Source organism: Notolabrus celidotus, chromosome 22, assembly GCF_009762535.1.
Source record: "Notolabrus celidotus isolate fNotCel1 chromosome 22, fNotCel1.pri, whole genome shotgun sequence".
Classification (NCBI taxonomy): Eukaryota; Metazoa; Chordata; class Actinopteri; order Labriformes; family Labridae; genus Notolabrus; species Notolabrus celidotus.
The window spans coordinates 21,131,349-21,147,705 of record NC_048293.1 but is presented as its reverse complement, the minus strand read 5'-3'; the positions used below and the strand labels follow the sequence as shown (position 1 = coordinate 21,147,705).

Sequence of the window (16,357 nt, the reverse complement as noted above, 5' to 3'; positions counted from 1 at the left end):
GACTAATTTGTAACACTGAATTCTTCTTTCACATTCATTTATTTCACATAAAGGTTGTTGAGTTAAATGACACTTTTTTATGCTCTGATTTTTCAAGATAACTCATCTAAAGAGGCTTTCCACAAAAAAAATGTAGGGGGATTAAAATGCCTGTACGTACATTGGGCCTGCTTCCTTTTAACAGTTAGGCATGTTATCCACTTTTATTATTTACTGCTGATAAAGTCAAAGAAGGAGTGCCTACCCAATGTAGTGGTTACAGACATAAAAAATCACAGTATGGAAATGATCAGCCTTATCGCTGATGTTCTTGTCTGCTTATGAAAAGTAATAAAACTGTGTCAGTCCCTCAAACATGATCATATATTCATATTTAACAACTTTATTTACAAGCTGCCAATGAACAGTCTCTGGGCTGTCTCCCTGCACATTTTTATGGCCATTCTTTGGTGTTAATCTACAGTGTTTCAAATCATTTAAATAATACAAACCCTTGAATGAGAAGGTGTTTCCAAACTTTTGAATGTTAGTGTGTCTTTTTTCCAAAATGTATTTTTCTTTGTCATCAAAATGTTCCCCTTTGTAATCTATATTTCAGACTTTTTGGACATTAATTTATCGTTTTGATATGTTTCTTTATTTTGGCACATCCTTGCACCTCTCTCCTCACCTCTTCCAGGTGGCCTTGGATTGGGTCTCGTGCTCTCCACGCCTCGTCAGACGTGGACGGGATCATATAAAAGCGCCATACTCAGCTGTGGAAGTGGACCAAAGGACAGAACGGCATCATGACTCCATCACTGTGGGGACTGCTATGTTTTTTCACCATCCTGGTACCGGGAACTCTGGGAACTTACTCTGAGTTTGGGTCTCAGCGCCGGCAGATTCACTCCATCCGTCCTCCAGTCTCACGGGTGTCCCCGCAGGTCCCTCCGAGGGTCCATCAGCGCTTTCAAGATGTTGAGTCTATCGAACAAACCTCTTATGAAGAACCCAGTGCGGAAACTTTCCAAGAGGTGCAGCTGAGTGATCATCAGCAGGGCGCGCGACTAGGTGACCACGGCTACCTGGCGCAGGAGAGACGCAGACCTGACACTGGAGGTGAGTTCATGAATTTATCATTATTATGCTGAACCATAATGTATGCATTATATGACTGTCACAGTATCCACGTGCTGTGCGTGCTGTGTTTACGCGCAATGGTTGTGCTTTACGCGCCACTGTTCCGCCAGATTGGAGACATTTGGAGCAAAATCATGAACTTATTATAATATTTGGTTCACTCTTACATGCCAATATTGTTTTCTCATTTATATTTCAAGTATTCATGATTAAATAAAAGCAATACAACGGTGGCCCTGAAGGACAAAACAAAATTACAAAAGATGAAACACTTTTACAAAGTTGGAGACAAATTTACATTTTGGGAAACATTTTTACATTTTATAAAACAAAATTACAAAATCAAAAAAAACACTTTTACCCAAGACAAAACAAAACAAATTTACAAAAGATGAAACACTTTTACAAAGTTGGAGACAATTTCACAAACGACAGAACGCTTTTACCATTTCTGGAACAAATTAACATTTCATTTTATACAACCAAATGCCAAAAGCATCCAAGGCCTCAGAGTGCTCAATCCTTTCAATAAATTGCTGTAGCTCGCAAAAATCTCCCAGAAGAAGACTAAATGTCTTATTGAAGTAATATGAAAAGTTTATTGATGTGGTATTGTTTTAATTCTGAGTGGCAAAACTCACAAGAACCAACAATAATGTCTTTGTAGAATAAAGTTAGATATTTAAAAAAATTAAAACAAATATTATTGACATTTTCTGCTCCTGAAAATAACATGGAAGCCCCAAAACAGGAGTATTAAAGTTTCAGTGACAAGTCCACATAAGGAGCAGGAAGAACCACTGTCCTCCTTGTCTTTTGCAAATAACGTTTTGTGGGATCAAATGGATGAAGAAGTTTCAAACAAACATTCCTGCTATTGTTTTTTGATCAATTATCATTTTCTTCTTCTGTTGATCACGTATGTAGAAGTGATAATGTCTGACTGAGGGAGAGTCCACATGAGAAGCATGTTTTTCCCATGGTGCTATTTAATGTTGTTGAACAAAGAGAAACAGAGGGTTCAATATAACTCTTTTTAAAACATTATTAGACTTTTGGATGATTTATAAAGTGTTAACTTATCACACAAAGTCATAGAGACATAATCTAAGAATTCATGAGACATCCTGCATTCATTCATACCTTCAAACCAGTGCAGTGTCACAATTTATAAAACCGGGGAGCTGAACATTAAATTCACAAACAAAGGAGACATTCATGAAAAAAATGAATGTATGTGTATAAATGATTTAAACATCTTGAGCATGAAATAATGGGAACAAACATCCATATGCACCAAAAGAAGCAATGATTAAATGTTACTTTCTCCCTCCCTCTTGGCAAAGCCGGTGGCACTAATTCCAGGTCTCATCAGCCCTCCCACCAGCAGCCACCAAAGAGAAGCCAGCCGGCCTCACAGCTGCAACAGACAGTTGCTCCAAGTGCATCATGGGAGTCTGCTCGAGACTCAAGAGGCTCTGTTTCATCCATCAGGACCAGTGCAGGTACTTTGTTTCATCCGTTCTCAGAACAGTGATGTTGTATTTGAATCTGTATTTCAAAGACATCTGTTGTGAAACATTTTGATTTCATTTTAAACATCCTAACCAGCCTTTTTTTTTTTTTTAACAGCATCAAGGGCCAACTGCAGAAACCGCCCCATAGACCTGGTGTTCATCATCGACAGCTCCCGCAGCGTCCGCCCCGCTGAGTTTGAAAAAGCCAAAGAGTTCCTGCAGGAAATGGTGGACAGCCTGGAGGTCGGCTCGGACGCCACACGAGTCGGCCTGGTCAACTATGCCAGCACGGTCAAGATTGAGTTTCTGCTGAAGACTCATTTTCACAAGTCTGCTCTAAAGCAGGCGCTGGCCCGGGTCGAGCCCCTTGCTTCAGGAACCATGACTGGCATGGCCATAAAGACCGCAATGGAGAAAGCTTTCACCGCAGAGGCAGGAGCTCGAGCCAACACCATGAGCATCGCAAAAGTCGCCATTATAGTGACAGACGGGAGGCCCCAGGACAAAGTGGAGGAAGTATCAGCAGCAGCTCGGACAGCAGGGATCGAGATCTACGCCGTGGGAGTGGACAGAGCCGATATGGCGTCCCTCCGTCTCATGGCCAGCCAGCCACATGACGACCATGTCTTCTATGTGGAGACCTACGGGGTCATTGAGAAGCTCACTTCCAAATTTAGGGAAACCTTGTGTGGTAAGGATGATGATAACGGGAGTGCGGATATTCCAATAGATGGTGCAAACCGTGATTATGGACTAGGCCTAGACCGCAGAAAAGACCAAGACCGTAATGGAAAAATTAATAAAAAACAGGATAAAGGAAACAACGGTACGTCCGATCCGTCCTTTAAACTACACCTGTGATCGTACGGGCAGCACCATAGAGGGAATCTCCATTTTAAAGGCACTGGTCTTCTTCTTTGGTTTTACACACAAGGATAAGAACACTATGTTCTGCCTCTTGTTGTGTTTTAGATTTCTCTTCATGCGTTCATTATCTGTTACCACTCAGATGGTGACAACAAGGACGCAATCTACGCTGAATCATGCTCCAACAAACAGAAGAAAGAGAAGACAAACTGCTGATCACAGGTTGATCTGCAGAGTCAGAGTGAACTCTACAAACCTGAGTACTTTGAAATGGTTGAGACCCAATATGATGCTGCCTTTACGTTTCACAGAGAGCACGCCGCTCCCTGCACACCGCTCCTCAGCTGCAGCTTGTGCCTCATGCCATGGCGCCCGCTTATTCTCCAGAGTTTGGGCTTTTGCGCTCTCTGACAGCAACGGCTACTCATTCTGCACGGCACAATGTAGTCCTGCATTAAACGTATTTGAGTGAAAACTTAGATTTACTGTATATATATATTTTGTAATGTAACAGGAAGCTTGCTTAAAAAAATGTGTTTGTATTTGTATAGTCATCAAGTGAGACCAAAAAGCAGCTGAGATGTGATGCAAAAGTTACCGCAAAAAAGACAAATAGGCAGTAATAAAGAACGTATCATAATCCAGCAGTAATAATAAAACAAGCATCAAAGCAATAAACCATAAAATCAATAAAAAGCACGTCTAAAATAGTGAGTTTTTAAAAGCGACTTAAAAGACGACAATGTCTTAGCTTCCTAGATCTCCAACTTTTTCCATCCATAAAGAAAGTTTTGAAACATCCAAACAAGCGAGCTGTTAACTCACACATAGGAGTCGTGTTAGCTTTTTGCACTTAAAGTCTGAAACTTGTTTTAAAATGACAACGTGAACCTGAGAACTGAGCTCAGTCTACCTCTCTTCTTGAATGAAACCAACTTCTGTCCATTTACAACACTGGCTTCAATAAGAGACATGCAATAAGGCTGTTTGCTTTGCATGATCTAAACTGTTTGTCGGGAAATTGTGACAGGATTTGACACAAGAAGTTGAGTCATCACTTTAACTAAAATCAGAAATCAAGCTGCCTAATCTGCATGCTCTTCTGCTGTGGACTTTTAATTGCACAAAGGCTCATGAATCTTTGCTAACAACTCACCAACTCAGATGTATAACACCACTTTGTCGATTTTATTTAAGCCAATCAGACAGCAGAGTGTCTCTTTGCAGGTTTGGATGCATGCGCTCAGGGTCACAACTGCCAACACATCTGCGTCAACAATGAGAACTCATACAACTGCAAGTGTCGTGAAGGATACGTCCTGAACCCGGACAAGAAAACATGCTCACGTAAGAATCCCTCTTTTTACCTTCATGTTTGTCTCTGACGTCTGTGTGTTACAAATGCAGCTGGGATTCACTGTTGTAGAGTTTCACATGGCTGAAGTGTTATTATGATGAGTCTTGCCAGAACACTGATTTGGGATTGGATGGGAAAAGCCTAATTAGAGGCAGGAACTTGTTGTTGTGAAGAATTTCTGAGGCTCCCTTTGAGCATTGGTTAGTTAGGCATTTTGTGCTGTGGACACTCCGCATACCAGCTCTTGTCACTAATGTTTTGGGTTGCCCTAAATTGATCAGAGGCGACACTATCTGGCACAAATGAAACTAGGAGCACGTGATGACAGCCTGAACTGAGGGACACAAACTCTAACGGTGCCATTGGATGCTCAGAGGGTCCAAAAAAACCTTCTCTTAGACCGAAGCTCTACGGAGTGTGATCAGCCAACTTAGACGGCTGCAGAGCGCTGAAACAGAGTTGTAGAGGGAGATGACTATTGCACATTTTTTAAAAAGCAATGGGGAAGTTACTGTAATCATCTTCCCTAACAACTGTGAGGAGTTGGAGTTGTAACAGGGGCTTTGATGGCAGAATGAGGAAATTCAGATGTATAAAATACTTGATTTCCAAATGTAGCTCTGACTAAATTGTGAAAATGGCTGCAAAATCATGAACTAAATATCAGTTCCACAAGCAACCTGTTCTCACCTGTGGAGTGACCATTAAAGACTTTATAAGGCTCTTACAGGTTGGGGGGTTTCAGCTGCAATATGCTGATCTAGGGCTGGGCGATAAATCGATAATGCTAATTGTTTTGATATAATTTTTCTCAATATAAATATAATAAATGTTTGATAAAAATGTGACATATTTAAACCTGTAGTTACACCCCAAACCACTGGAAAGAGATAATGTGTCTGAAACGCTAGTTGCCGCCCAACATTAGACAGAATAAGATGATGTCATTAAACAGCCATCCATGTTGCAGAGTAAGAGGTAGGCGGGGCTTAAAGATGGTTGTTGTAGATTTAAATCAAATTATGCAAATTATCTAAAACTGAGAAAAATAAGAATCTACAAACTAAAACTAAAATCTCATCTTACACAAAGACCTGCTTCCTGTTAGCACCTTCAGAGATTAGGTATTCAAGAAGCTTATCAGAAAACTAAAACCCGACGGTCTTCAACTTTCACTCAGGGGAAAAATCTGCCTTCATATTTAAATGAAATAATGATTTGATATTTATCATGGTAATTATCGATATCGGCTGATATGAAAAAGGTTATTGTAACAACATCTTTTTCAATATCGCCCAGCTCTAGGCTGATCCCAGAACAGCAAAATCAGACCACAGTTGAACGATCTGACTCTGGGCTTCATATGTTGTGTAGTCAGATTTTGTTGGTTGGATGTGAAAGTTTTTCTTCACAGGTTCAGACACATGCAGCCAAGACCACGACTGCCAACACATGTGTGTAAGAACTGATGACTCGTACATCTGCACATGTCAGCAGGGATATGTGTTGAATGCAGACCAGAGAACCTGCTCACGTAAGAACCAGAGTGTATTCATAGATTTGGTTGGTTGCTTTGTTTTTGCATTATGGACATTTGGAGGATGAGAGAAAAATATCAGAGAAGGAAGATTTTTTCCCTGCTTCATGATGCTGAACTGCTGTGTTCGTCGCTGTTTTTAACACATCAGAGTCTAAAAAGACAAACCTTTTTTGCAGGTTTCATTTTTTCTGGAACTTGATCATGAGTTAAAAAGAAAATCTTCCTCCTCTGATCATTTGTTTCTCATCCCTGACCCTAGCACTCCTCCATAGTATGCAGTAATATCTGATGAGACTACTACAGTTTGACCTTAAGCACTTCATGTTAATCGTTACAGTTTTGCCATCAGGTTTGGATTCATGCTCTCTGGGGCATGACTGCCAGCACATTTGTGTCAACACTGATGATTCGTACATCTGCAAATGTCGAGCAGGATATGTTTTGAATGCAGACCAGAGAACCTGCTCACAAAAGACCAACCTGGACTTTTCAGGTAGACTTTATCTGCTGGTATGAAATCTGTTGAAATACATTTACGTGTGAGTTTGTGAGATCAGAACAGAAAGTTCTTCCATGTGGAGTTTCATCAGGGTGGAAGAGGCCAAGTTAAGCTGTTGATGTGTTGTTGAGCTGTCCGGTGATACACCAACTACAGTTTGGGAATCACTGCCTCAGGAGTGTGTCTGGATTATTACAGTATACTTGAGCACTTGAGAGAATACAGAGAACCAGTAATGTTGGCGTATGTCATGAGATGTCCGTAACATGCAGACATGTCTGTTGCAGGCTCTGATCCATGTTCCAGTGGTCATGATTGCCAGCAGCTTTGTGTGAACAGTGATGACTCGTACATCTGCACATGTGGCGTGGGATATAAGTTAAACGCAGATCAAAAAACGTGTTCAAGTAAGAGCATGGACTTTGTGATTTGAATGTCTCGGTGCAGTCCTACTTGAAGCTTTGGGCAAGGCCTGAATATTTGAGTTGAATGAATGCTGATCTAATCTGATGGTGTAAGAGTAAGCTGTTGAAGTCTTTTTTTCAGGATTTGATACATGTGACCCAGGCCATGACTGCCAGCATGTTTGTGTCAACAATGGTGATTCATACCTTTGCAAGTGTCATGAGGGATATGTGTTAAATGCAGACCAGAAAACGTGCTCACGTAAGAACCTTTACATCTATATGTTTGATATGCATGTCAGAGCGCTGTGTTTTGCGCTTCCAAAATGCAGGAAAACTTATTCTGTGAGGTTATATTGGAGTATTGCTGTTTGCTGCTTTAGATGTTTAAATTTTAAAGCTACAAGTTGGCGAAACACTTTGCTTTGACTCCTCTTTTAGGATGATGTCAGACCTTGTTGATGTAAAATCTGGTTGCTTAAGTCCTGCCACCTTGTCAATATCATAATTAGAAGCCTTTATTGTCATCGTAGGAATACAACAAAATTAATATTGACACTCTAGTAAAAATAAGACTAGCGAGACATTTTAGGAAAAACAGGACATTCCATAAAAACAACGTTAATAAATTAATTGCCACAGATTTAATATCAAAGCGTCTCATTGCAGCAAAGTGCATTGTCGATGGCAGACTAGAAGCGATTAACCTTTAATGCTTTTAAACCTTTAAACCTTTACGGCATTCTGTTTCTTCCTCTTATTACAACCCCAATTCCAGAGTATTGGGACGCTTGGTGCAGGTACTTTGTTAGACAATTACTGCCAGTACCTGAACCCAAATTAACTTGAAGCACTTTGTTACTCGTACTGATCTTGTTTCCTCTTTGTCTAGATCTTTGCTTGTGTTGTTCTTTGTCTCATATGTACGTCGCTTTGGATAAAAGCGTCTGCTAAATGACAATGTAACATTGTAACATTGTAGCTTTAGAAATTTTGATAACGACAGCTTTTTATTGTTAGTAAATCATTTGCACCATATATGTAATTGCAAAATGTGAAAAGACAAAATATCAAAACTGCAAAATTTCATTTTATATAAAAAAAAATGTGATGCCATCAACGTGATTCTACAAAATTGGGTCAGTCTGGGTATTTGTTAAATGCAGACTGGAAAAATTGTTCATGCAAGAACTCAGGCTTTACCATCTGGACTAAACATGCACATAAATAACAAACTTGACATTACAGATTTTTTAAATTTGGTCACAAACATCTCGATGTTAGTTGTGGATGTGTCTGTTTTCAGTTCCAGATGTATGCACCCAGAGACACGACTGCCAGCATACTTGTGTGAACAATGGTGATTCATACCTTTGCAAGTGTCGTGAGGGATACACTTTGAACGCAGACCAGAAAACATGTTCACGTAAGAACTTCAATTGTAACTGATTTTGATGCATTCTCTCGTAAAAGAATCAAGTGTCACGTCAAATCCCATATGCTGCATTGTGAGGTGTAGTTGTGTAACAAAGTGGGTTGAAATTGCTAAAGCAAGAGTTAATGAGGCATGGTGATGTATGCTAGTCTTAATGAGCTTATTCCAATTGAGCAGAAAATTGGGATACTGGGGCAAAAGCACATGGAGGGTTCACTCAGTCAGCTCTTACATAGCCTGCAAATGAAAGGGTGAATTGAAATATGTTGTTAAAAGTTTAAATGAAATTACCTTGCTGAATTAGGGACAGATTTAATGCAGATAGGGCTTTTTTCACTGCTAACTCATAGTTCAAGCTCGGTGGATGTTAGTTGTGGAAGTGTCTTGTTCCCGGTTTGGAGCCATGTTCCCAGGGGCACGACTGTCAGCACATTTGTGTCAGGGATGGAAACTCCCAGCTCTGCGAGTGTTTTGAAGGATATGTGTTGAATGCAGACAAGAAAACATGCTCAAGTAAGAACTTAACATTTGATATGCATGTTGTGTTGCTGAAAAAGGGAGGTCGGACTCTAGGGTTTGGGTCTGGTTCTTCACACATGGATGATGTCTGATTTGATGCAGTTGTAGCAAGTTCTGTTGCATGTGTTTGGTTATGTTTTACAAACTTTCTACCACCCTGTTAATAGAGCTAACGCTGTTTTTGGGATACAGAAACATATAGTTCAGTGTCATCAGCGTAGCAAAGACCCATTAGTGGAATATTCTGATGTATAAGTCAGTGGTTTCTCTTGTTGCAGAGGTTAGCCATGAGATCAGACTTCACAGCCTCAGATATGTCAAAAAGCAAAGTCGTTACCTGCTCAAGCCCAGCCTTTTCTTAACTCTTAGTTAAAAAGTATATCATTATGTGGACATGTCTCTTTTCAGGTTCTGATCATTGTGATCTGGGACACAAATGCCAGCACATATGTGTTAACAGTGATGACTCATACACCTGCAAGTGTCGAGTCGGATATATTTTGAACCCAGACAAGAAAACGTGCTCACGTAAGAATCTGGACCTGTTTCTTTTTTCATTTAATGGGTACCCTGAGGTGTACTTAAGACTGTTATTTATGTAGGTTGAGTTGATCATATATAAAAGTGTTTCTCTTCAGGTTCAGGCTCATGTTCTCAGGACCATGGCTGCCAACATGTTTGTGTCAGCACTGATGACTCTTTTGTCTGCATGTGTCGGGAGGGATATATGTTGAATGGAGACCAGAGAACATGCTCACGTAAGAACCAAAGATATGATGCCTCTTGTTTTGTAGAGTGTTCGAGATTTGGCAAACCTAGAGCACAGAGGAGCAAGGGGGTATTATGTGGCAACTAGGGTATTCTTAGTGGCTTTAGGGCTTGTTGCTGTTGGGTTAAGTCAAATGTCCATCAGTGCTTCTTTAAGATGCATGAATCCTGTGACATAATTGCCTTTCTTCATATGAAGTTCTAGATGTCTTTCGTCTAAATCATTGAGGTGTAAGCTTCTCTTTTCAGCTTTAGGTTTGGATGCATGTGCACAGGGACATGACTGTCAGCACATGTGTGTCAACAACGGGAACTCTTATGTCTGCAAGTGTTTTGAAGGATATGTGTTGAATGCAGACCAGAAAACATGCTCACGTAAGAACCTGACTTCTTTCATTTTGCTTAATTGTTGATAATAGTTTGATCCACACACTGCACATTAAAAATTTCACAGAGCAGCATCTTTGGAGGTTCAAAGGTATGTTGGCCTAAGAGCTACAGATGGAGATTCAGAAAATGTGTAGCAGGTAGACTGAGGATGTTGTGGTATCTTAGTGGCTGGAGTTGGGCATGTTCTAAAGTCTCCACAAAACCCCATGTGAATGTTTTTAAATTCATAAGACTGCCGTTGAGTGTTTCAGCTTTCCTTTTCAGGTGTAGGTTCGGATGCATGTGCTCAGGGACATGACTGTCAGCACATGTGTGTCAACAACGGGAACTCTTATGTCTGCAAGTGTTTTGAAGGATATGTGTTGAATGCAGACCAAAAAACATGCTCACGTAAGAACCTGATTTGTTTCATTTTGCATCTTTGGTGACCATGGTGTGATCCAACAGTTAAAGACCTTTCTAAAATCAGAGTTTTAAAAGGAGATTCTCTTTCGTAAGAAAAGCTCAAGATAAAGAGTAAGAGATGGTGAGAAAGGAAAAAAAAGAGATCTTGCAAAATATGGTTTAAGTCATATATGAACAGGAAGATGATACAAACACTTAGAGTTTTCGGTGCAAGGGTTTAGACACCATCTTCCAAAGACAGCTGACCAATGGTTCTGCCAAAAGCCATCAAAACTTTGTGATGCTATAAGACTAAGTCATTGAGCTTTCTGTTTCAGGTGTAGGTTTGGATGCATGTGCTCAGGGACAAGACTGTCAGCACATGTGTGTCAACAACGGGAACTCTTATGTCTGCAAGTGTTTTGAAGGATATGTGTTGAATTCAGACCAGAAAACATGCTCACGTAAGCAGCTGATTTTTTTCGTTTTGCATCTTTGGTGACCGTGGCTTCATCCAACACTATATTCCATTGAGCAGCACTCTTGGAGTTTCAAAGGGATCTTTACCAAAGCACCAAAAGCTCCTCATGGAGAGTAAAAGATGGTGGCACAGTTAGTCCTGTAGATGCAGCACAAGTCTTTAGAATATTGTTCCCATTTCTCAAGCTCAGTACGACAGAATGGGGGAAAAAGAATCTGGGCATGTTGTAATCATTTGGCGATAGGGCGTTGACATGTGCTGCTTCTACAAAACTGCATCTCAAGATTCATAATTTTTTAAGTTATAAGACTAAATCATTGAGGTGTGAGCTTTTCTTTTCAGGTGTAGGTTTGGGAGCATGTCCGCAAGGACACAACTGTCAACACATGTGTGTCAACAACGGGAGCTCTTATGTCTGCAAGTGTTCTGAAGGATATGTGTTGAATACAGACCAGAAAACATGTTCACGTAAGAACCTGATTTGTTTCATTTTGCATTTTTGGTGATCAAGGTTTTATCCAACACTTAAAATGTATCCTAGCAGCTTGTTGGAGTTTTAAAGAGAGGTTGATTGACTCAATTAAATCTCCTGATCTGGAGCAGGAGATGGTAGAGATGGTAGAGAAGGTAGTCTTATGAAAGCGGCAGAGGTCTTCCAATTTTGAGGCTTTAAAGGGAACTGTGAGAAAAAGCCATATGAATGTTTTCGATGTCGTTGAGTGTTTCAGCTTTCCTTTCCAGGTGTAGGTTTGGATGCATGTGCACAGGGACACGACTGTCAGCACATGTGTGTCAAAAACGAGAACTCTTATGTCTGCAAGTGTTATGAAGGATATGTGTTGAATGCAGACCAGAAAACATGCTCACGTAAGAACCTGATTTGTTTCATTTTGCATATTTAGTGACAATGGTTTGATCCAGCTTTGAAGAATCTACTCAGAACATAACATTAAGATTCTTAAAGGTGAAGGCACCAAGCTCCTGTTGTAGATGTGAGTGAGAGATGGTGAGGCAGGTAGTTCAATAGAAACACTAGAGGATGAGTTTCTTATTGCTGTGTGATCTTCTCTTCCAGGTTTAAGTTTGGATGCTTGTGCCCAGGGACATGAATGTCAGCACCTTTGCGTAAACAACGGGAACTCTTACGTCTGCAAGTGTCGAGTGGGATTTGCGTTGAACATGGACCGGAAAACATGCTCACGTAAGATTGTTCTTCGTTTTAATCAAAGACCACCTGTGTTTCAAAGTGATGCTCCGTACTCTTGAACTACTTAAACCAAGTCAGATGTGAGTTTCTCTTTCCAGGTTCAGATGCTTGTGCACAAGGACACAACTGCCAGCACGTTTGTATCAACAACGGAGAGTCTTACAACTGCAAGTGTCGAGTGGGATATGTGTTGAATGCCGACCAGAAAACATGCTCACGTAAGCATCTGGATCTCTTTCAGCAGATAAAAGTCTTTTAGTGTTAAAGCTTTCTATAGATGTTAATGGTTTGTAAAACTCCAGACTTGAGATTTTGTCACCCAACCCTTAAATATCATCTAACCATGTGAGCTGTTTTAGAACCTTTGTTTGGCTCAGTCAGGCTGGCACTAATCTAACAAAAAATGTGGCGTTCATTGGCATGATTTTCATGAGCCCTCGAAGGACCTACAAACAACCGGGTTCCAACTGCTGAGCAGGTGTTTCTGGAATACTTTCTTTTATAACACTCAAAGTTTATTTATTGAAGCTGGTTTATCAAGCTGTCCTAAAACCACACCAAAATATTCAACATGATATGAGGCAGGATGCTTTTTCCCTTGTTCTCTGCTGAGTACTTCTGTCTAGTCTGCAAAAACAGATGCTTTTGACCTGTTGTTTGGAAGCTAGTTCTGTAAGCAGGGACAGATTTACCTCTCTTTAGCTGTTCTCATGGCATCACCCTTTCTTCCAAATTTACTTTGGCATCAACTTTCACTATCACTGGTAAAATGAACCGTCTGGGGATGCTATAGAGTGAAAAATGCACCAGCAATTGTTGCCCTTCTTAATGGCTTAAAAGATACCTTTGGACATTTTAATTGGTTGATTTATACTGTTGTTGAAATGCTCTACCAGACACATGGAATATTGTTTGATTCAACAACAAGCATGTTAGCTTCAGAAACATTTCTGGTGGGGTATCGTACATGCCCTCTGGTAGAGAACGTGTAAGAATCTTGCACACATGCTCGCTGTCGATTCAAGGGGGGAAGCCGATAGAAAGAACAGACTACACTTGAGATCTTGCTACAACCAAAGGTGGTGTACCAGGCTTTGTATTACAAAAAGTTAGAAGAGCAAAATCTCATCTGACAACTAGAAATTCCCCTTGAGGATGCAGCTTCTAAGACACCGAATTCATCTACTTAAATCTCTGACAACTGGTGAAGACGTTTCATCTGTTATCTCCTGCCTGCTTGTCCTTTTCTCTAAATCAGGGTTAACAAAGCATATGCTTGTTAAGCGCTTAGAACACCTTTCACATCTGTTTTTTTGCACACGTTTTGTGGTTGTGAAGAAGTTTGAAATGGACTACGACAAAAGCTAAGGTCTCAAACTTCAAGCCATACTTTTACTGATCTGGCACTGCAGGTTAAGAAATGAGAGGCCGGATTTATAGAAGTTTTGGTGTGAGCACCGTTGGGACGACTAACAGAAATGGTTGTGATTGATTTGCATGTCATCTATTGTGATTGTCTTTCAGGTAATTGTTTATTCATGCACAAGTGAGTATGTTGATCAGAAAACAAGCTAGCCGTGACTGATGATCCGTAAGTAAGCACTCCTGAGGTGTGAGCAACTAAGTGAAGAGATTTTCAATCCAATTTCTAATCTTAATCATGCAAAAAATGAGATGAAAATCACGTTTATACTGGATCTCAATCATTAACCACCATTCTTATGTGTCACTTGAAAACTTAGTTTGATTTTATTGACTCCAAGATGTTCTCATATTGAATATCATCAACTCTTTAGCCGTTGCTCCAAACAGAGAAACAGCCAATCGGTTGTGTTCTCTAAAGTAAAGCTTGGGTTTTAAAAGAAGCTTTACTGGACATGGTGCAAGTTACCCAATGCTTCTGTTCTCTCCTTGTTTCTCTCGTTCTTTTAGAGGAGATGAGGAGTGAAATAACCGAAGACGCCTGCATGTGTGAGGCTCAGATTTTGTTCCAGAAGAAAGTGCAGTCGGCCATTCAAGAGCTGAGCAGAAAACATATCCTTTTTCCTCTGAGGCTCAGACAACAACTTTGTTAGACACTGTTATAATCTTGGTCTAATTGTGTTTTTGAATTCTTTTTCCTTGACTTTACATTCACTCGATGAACTCTTTGAAAAGGTGAACATCATCGAGAGCCAGCAGCAGTATTAAGAAGAAACACAGAGATGTCAGAGGATGTGGTCTGGACTATCCAAGTGTTTGACCGGCTGAAATCATCCGTCAACCCTCCTAAAGTTTCAGTGCAAGGTTTCTCAGATTTGGTCTGCATGGCAGGGCATTACGTCCTTGTTGCTGTACTGTTATTAATATGGTTTGTTTTATATATGACAATACTGCCAGTTGTTAGACAATGTCCTAAAGTAAAATGAGGTATAACTGGTGGAAATGTCTACATGTATCCGTACAATTGTAAAAGGCTACATTACATCCCAAAGTGTAAATCAGTAAAGTTGAATATGTGTGATAATTAGGGAAGTCTTAGATCAGATGTTAAAGTTATCTGTCATAATGAATGTATTTGGGGGATCGTGTTGGATCTCATCCTTACTGTGTATCCAGTGCTCCAGAAGCATTTTTTGGTCAGTGATGGTGCTTTGTAAAACAAAAAGCCTCGATCCATGACCAAAGCACAATTACTAATCTCTTTAACAACAAGCTCATTGTTGTCACCCTTCTGATTGCAGCTCCATTACACAGAAGCCTGATCCACTTGGCTCATGGTGGTGTTACATCACGGTGAATTACTGTAATCCTTCCCTTTGATATCTGAAATATTTCAATAACTCCATCACATATCAATTATTGGTTGTAACAGACTGGTACAATTATTTTTGGGGGAGATGGAAAACAATTAAGGTCATTTAAGACTTTTTCTGCTCAGTTTTGAAACCACGAGATTCTGAGTTAAGATCCATTCTGTATTTGTGACCAGTCAAAAGGCTTATTAACAGTACACACATAGGCCTCCTATATTTTCAATTTGTATACGATATTTTGGTATCTTTTTAAGAAAAACAACATGGCTGTATATTTCAATTGAATTTAGTATGATGTATAATTAAAAAAATCTTGTATTGTGTATTTTTATACTAAGGCGCCTTTTTATAAGTGGTCTAAGCCACCTTAAAAATAAAATAATATAGCCTAACATCTCAGAACAAATCAACCAATTTTGAGAGTGACGAGAATACCTTCATTTTGTTATCACTTTGTGTATTTTGGCTGCCAACAATCCTAATTAAATGCAAAATGTTATCAAAAATGTTTCTTGTTGTCTTGTAGTTCTTTATTTTATAAGGTGTGTTAATTGTGTTTTCTGGGCCAACCTTTAAACAAATATAATAGTTTCAATTGTAGAGTTCGCACACATTTAAAACACAACTTTTCGCAGTAAAATAGACGTTAGTTCATTTTTGAAAACTCCCAAATGCACTGCCATAATCTGGATCACAACAGTAGTCAAATAGGGCTATCCATTGTGTACTAACCCTACCTCTGAACAACACAACTGATGGTCTCAAACACATTAAGAAGGCAAGTCATTCTACAAATGAACTCTTGACAAGGCTCATGTTAATTAGAAACCATTCCAGGAGACCACTTTATGAAGCAGACTGAGAGAATACCAGGGGGCGATTCTAGGATTGGATGTTTAGGGGTGTTGAGCACCCAGAGAGCTGCCCGGCCGGGCAAGATTAATTTCACTGTTTTATACATTTTGACGCAATTTCATTCCCACATTTTTGAAAGAAAAGTATAACACTTTTTGGGAAAGTCTGTGACTAAACCATCAAATCTGATAAAGGTTATTTAAATGCTGAGCCACAG

At 39.9% G+C, this 16,357-nt stretch overlaps 1 protein-coding gene across 1 annotated transcript; it reads left to right on the top strand.

Annotated features, from left to right (window-relative positions):
• The first annotated feature begins 578 nt into the window (after positions 1–578).
• Positions 579–15,793, top strand: LOC117805827 (matrilin-2-like). The gene is made up of 20 exons (XM_034674397.1): positions 579–1,101; positions 2,469–2,627; positions 2,755–3,330; positions 4,734–4,853; positions 6,278–6,397; positions 6,741–6,896; positions 7,190–7,309; positions 7,449–7,568; positions 8,613–8,732; positions 9,669–9,788; positions 9,899–10,018; positions 10,278–10,403; positions 10,683–10,808; positions 11,141–11,266; positions 11,626–11,751; positions 12,025–12,150; positions 12,359–12,484; positions 12,589–12,708; positions 14,423–14,524; positions 14,628–15,793. The coding sequence occupies exons 1-20, from the start codon at positions 789–791 to the stop codon at positions 14,678–14,680; spliced, it is 3,075 nt and encodes a 1,024-aa protein (XP_034530288.1). The 5' UTR covers positions 579–788; the 3' UTR covers positions 14,681–15,793.
• Positions 15,794–16,357: the final 564 nt, after the last annotated feature.

Coding starts and splice junctions, on each gene's coding strand:
- LOC117805827 (XM_034674397.1), top strand. CDS start 789: ATGACTCCATCACTGTGGGGACTGCTATGTTTTTTCACCATCCTGGTA. Junction 7,310..7,448: donor AGATCAAAAAACGTGTTCAA/GTAAGAGCATGG, acceptor TCTTTTTTTCAG/GATTTGATACATGTGACCCA. Junction 14,525..14,627: donor TCAAGAGCTGAGCAGAAAAC/ATATCCTTTTTC, acceptor CTTTACATTCAC/TCGATGAACTCTTTGAAAAG.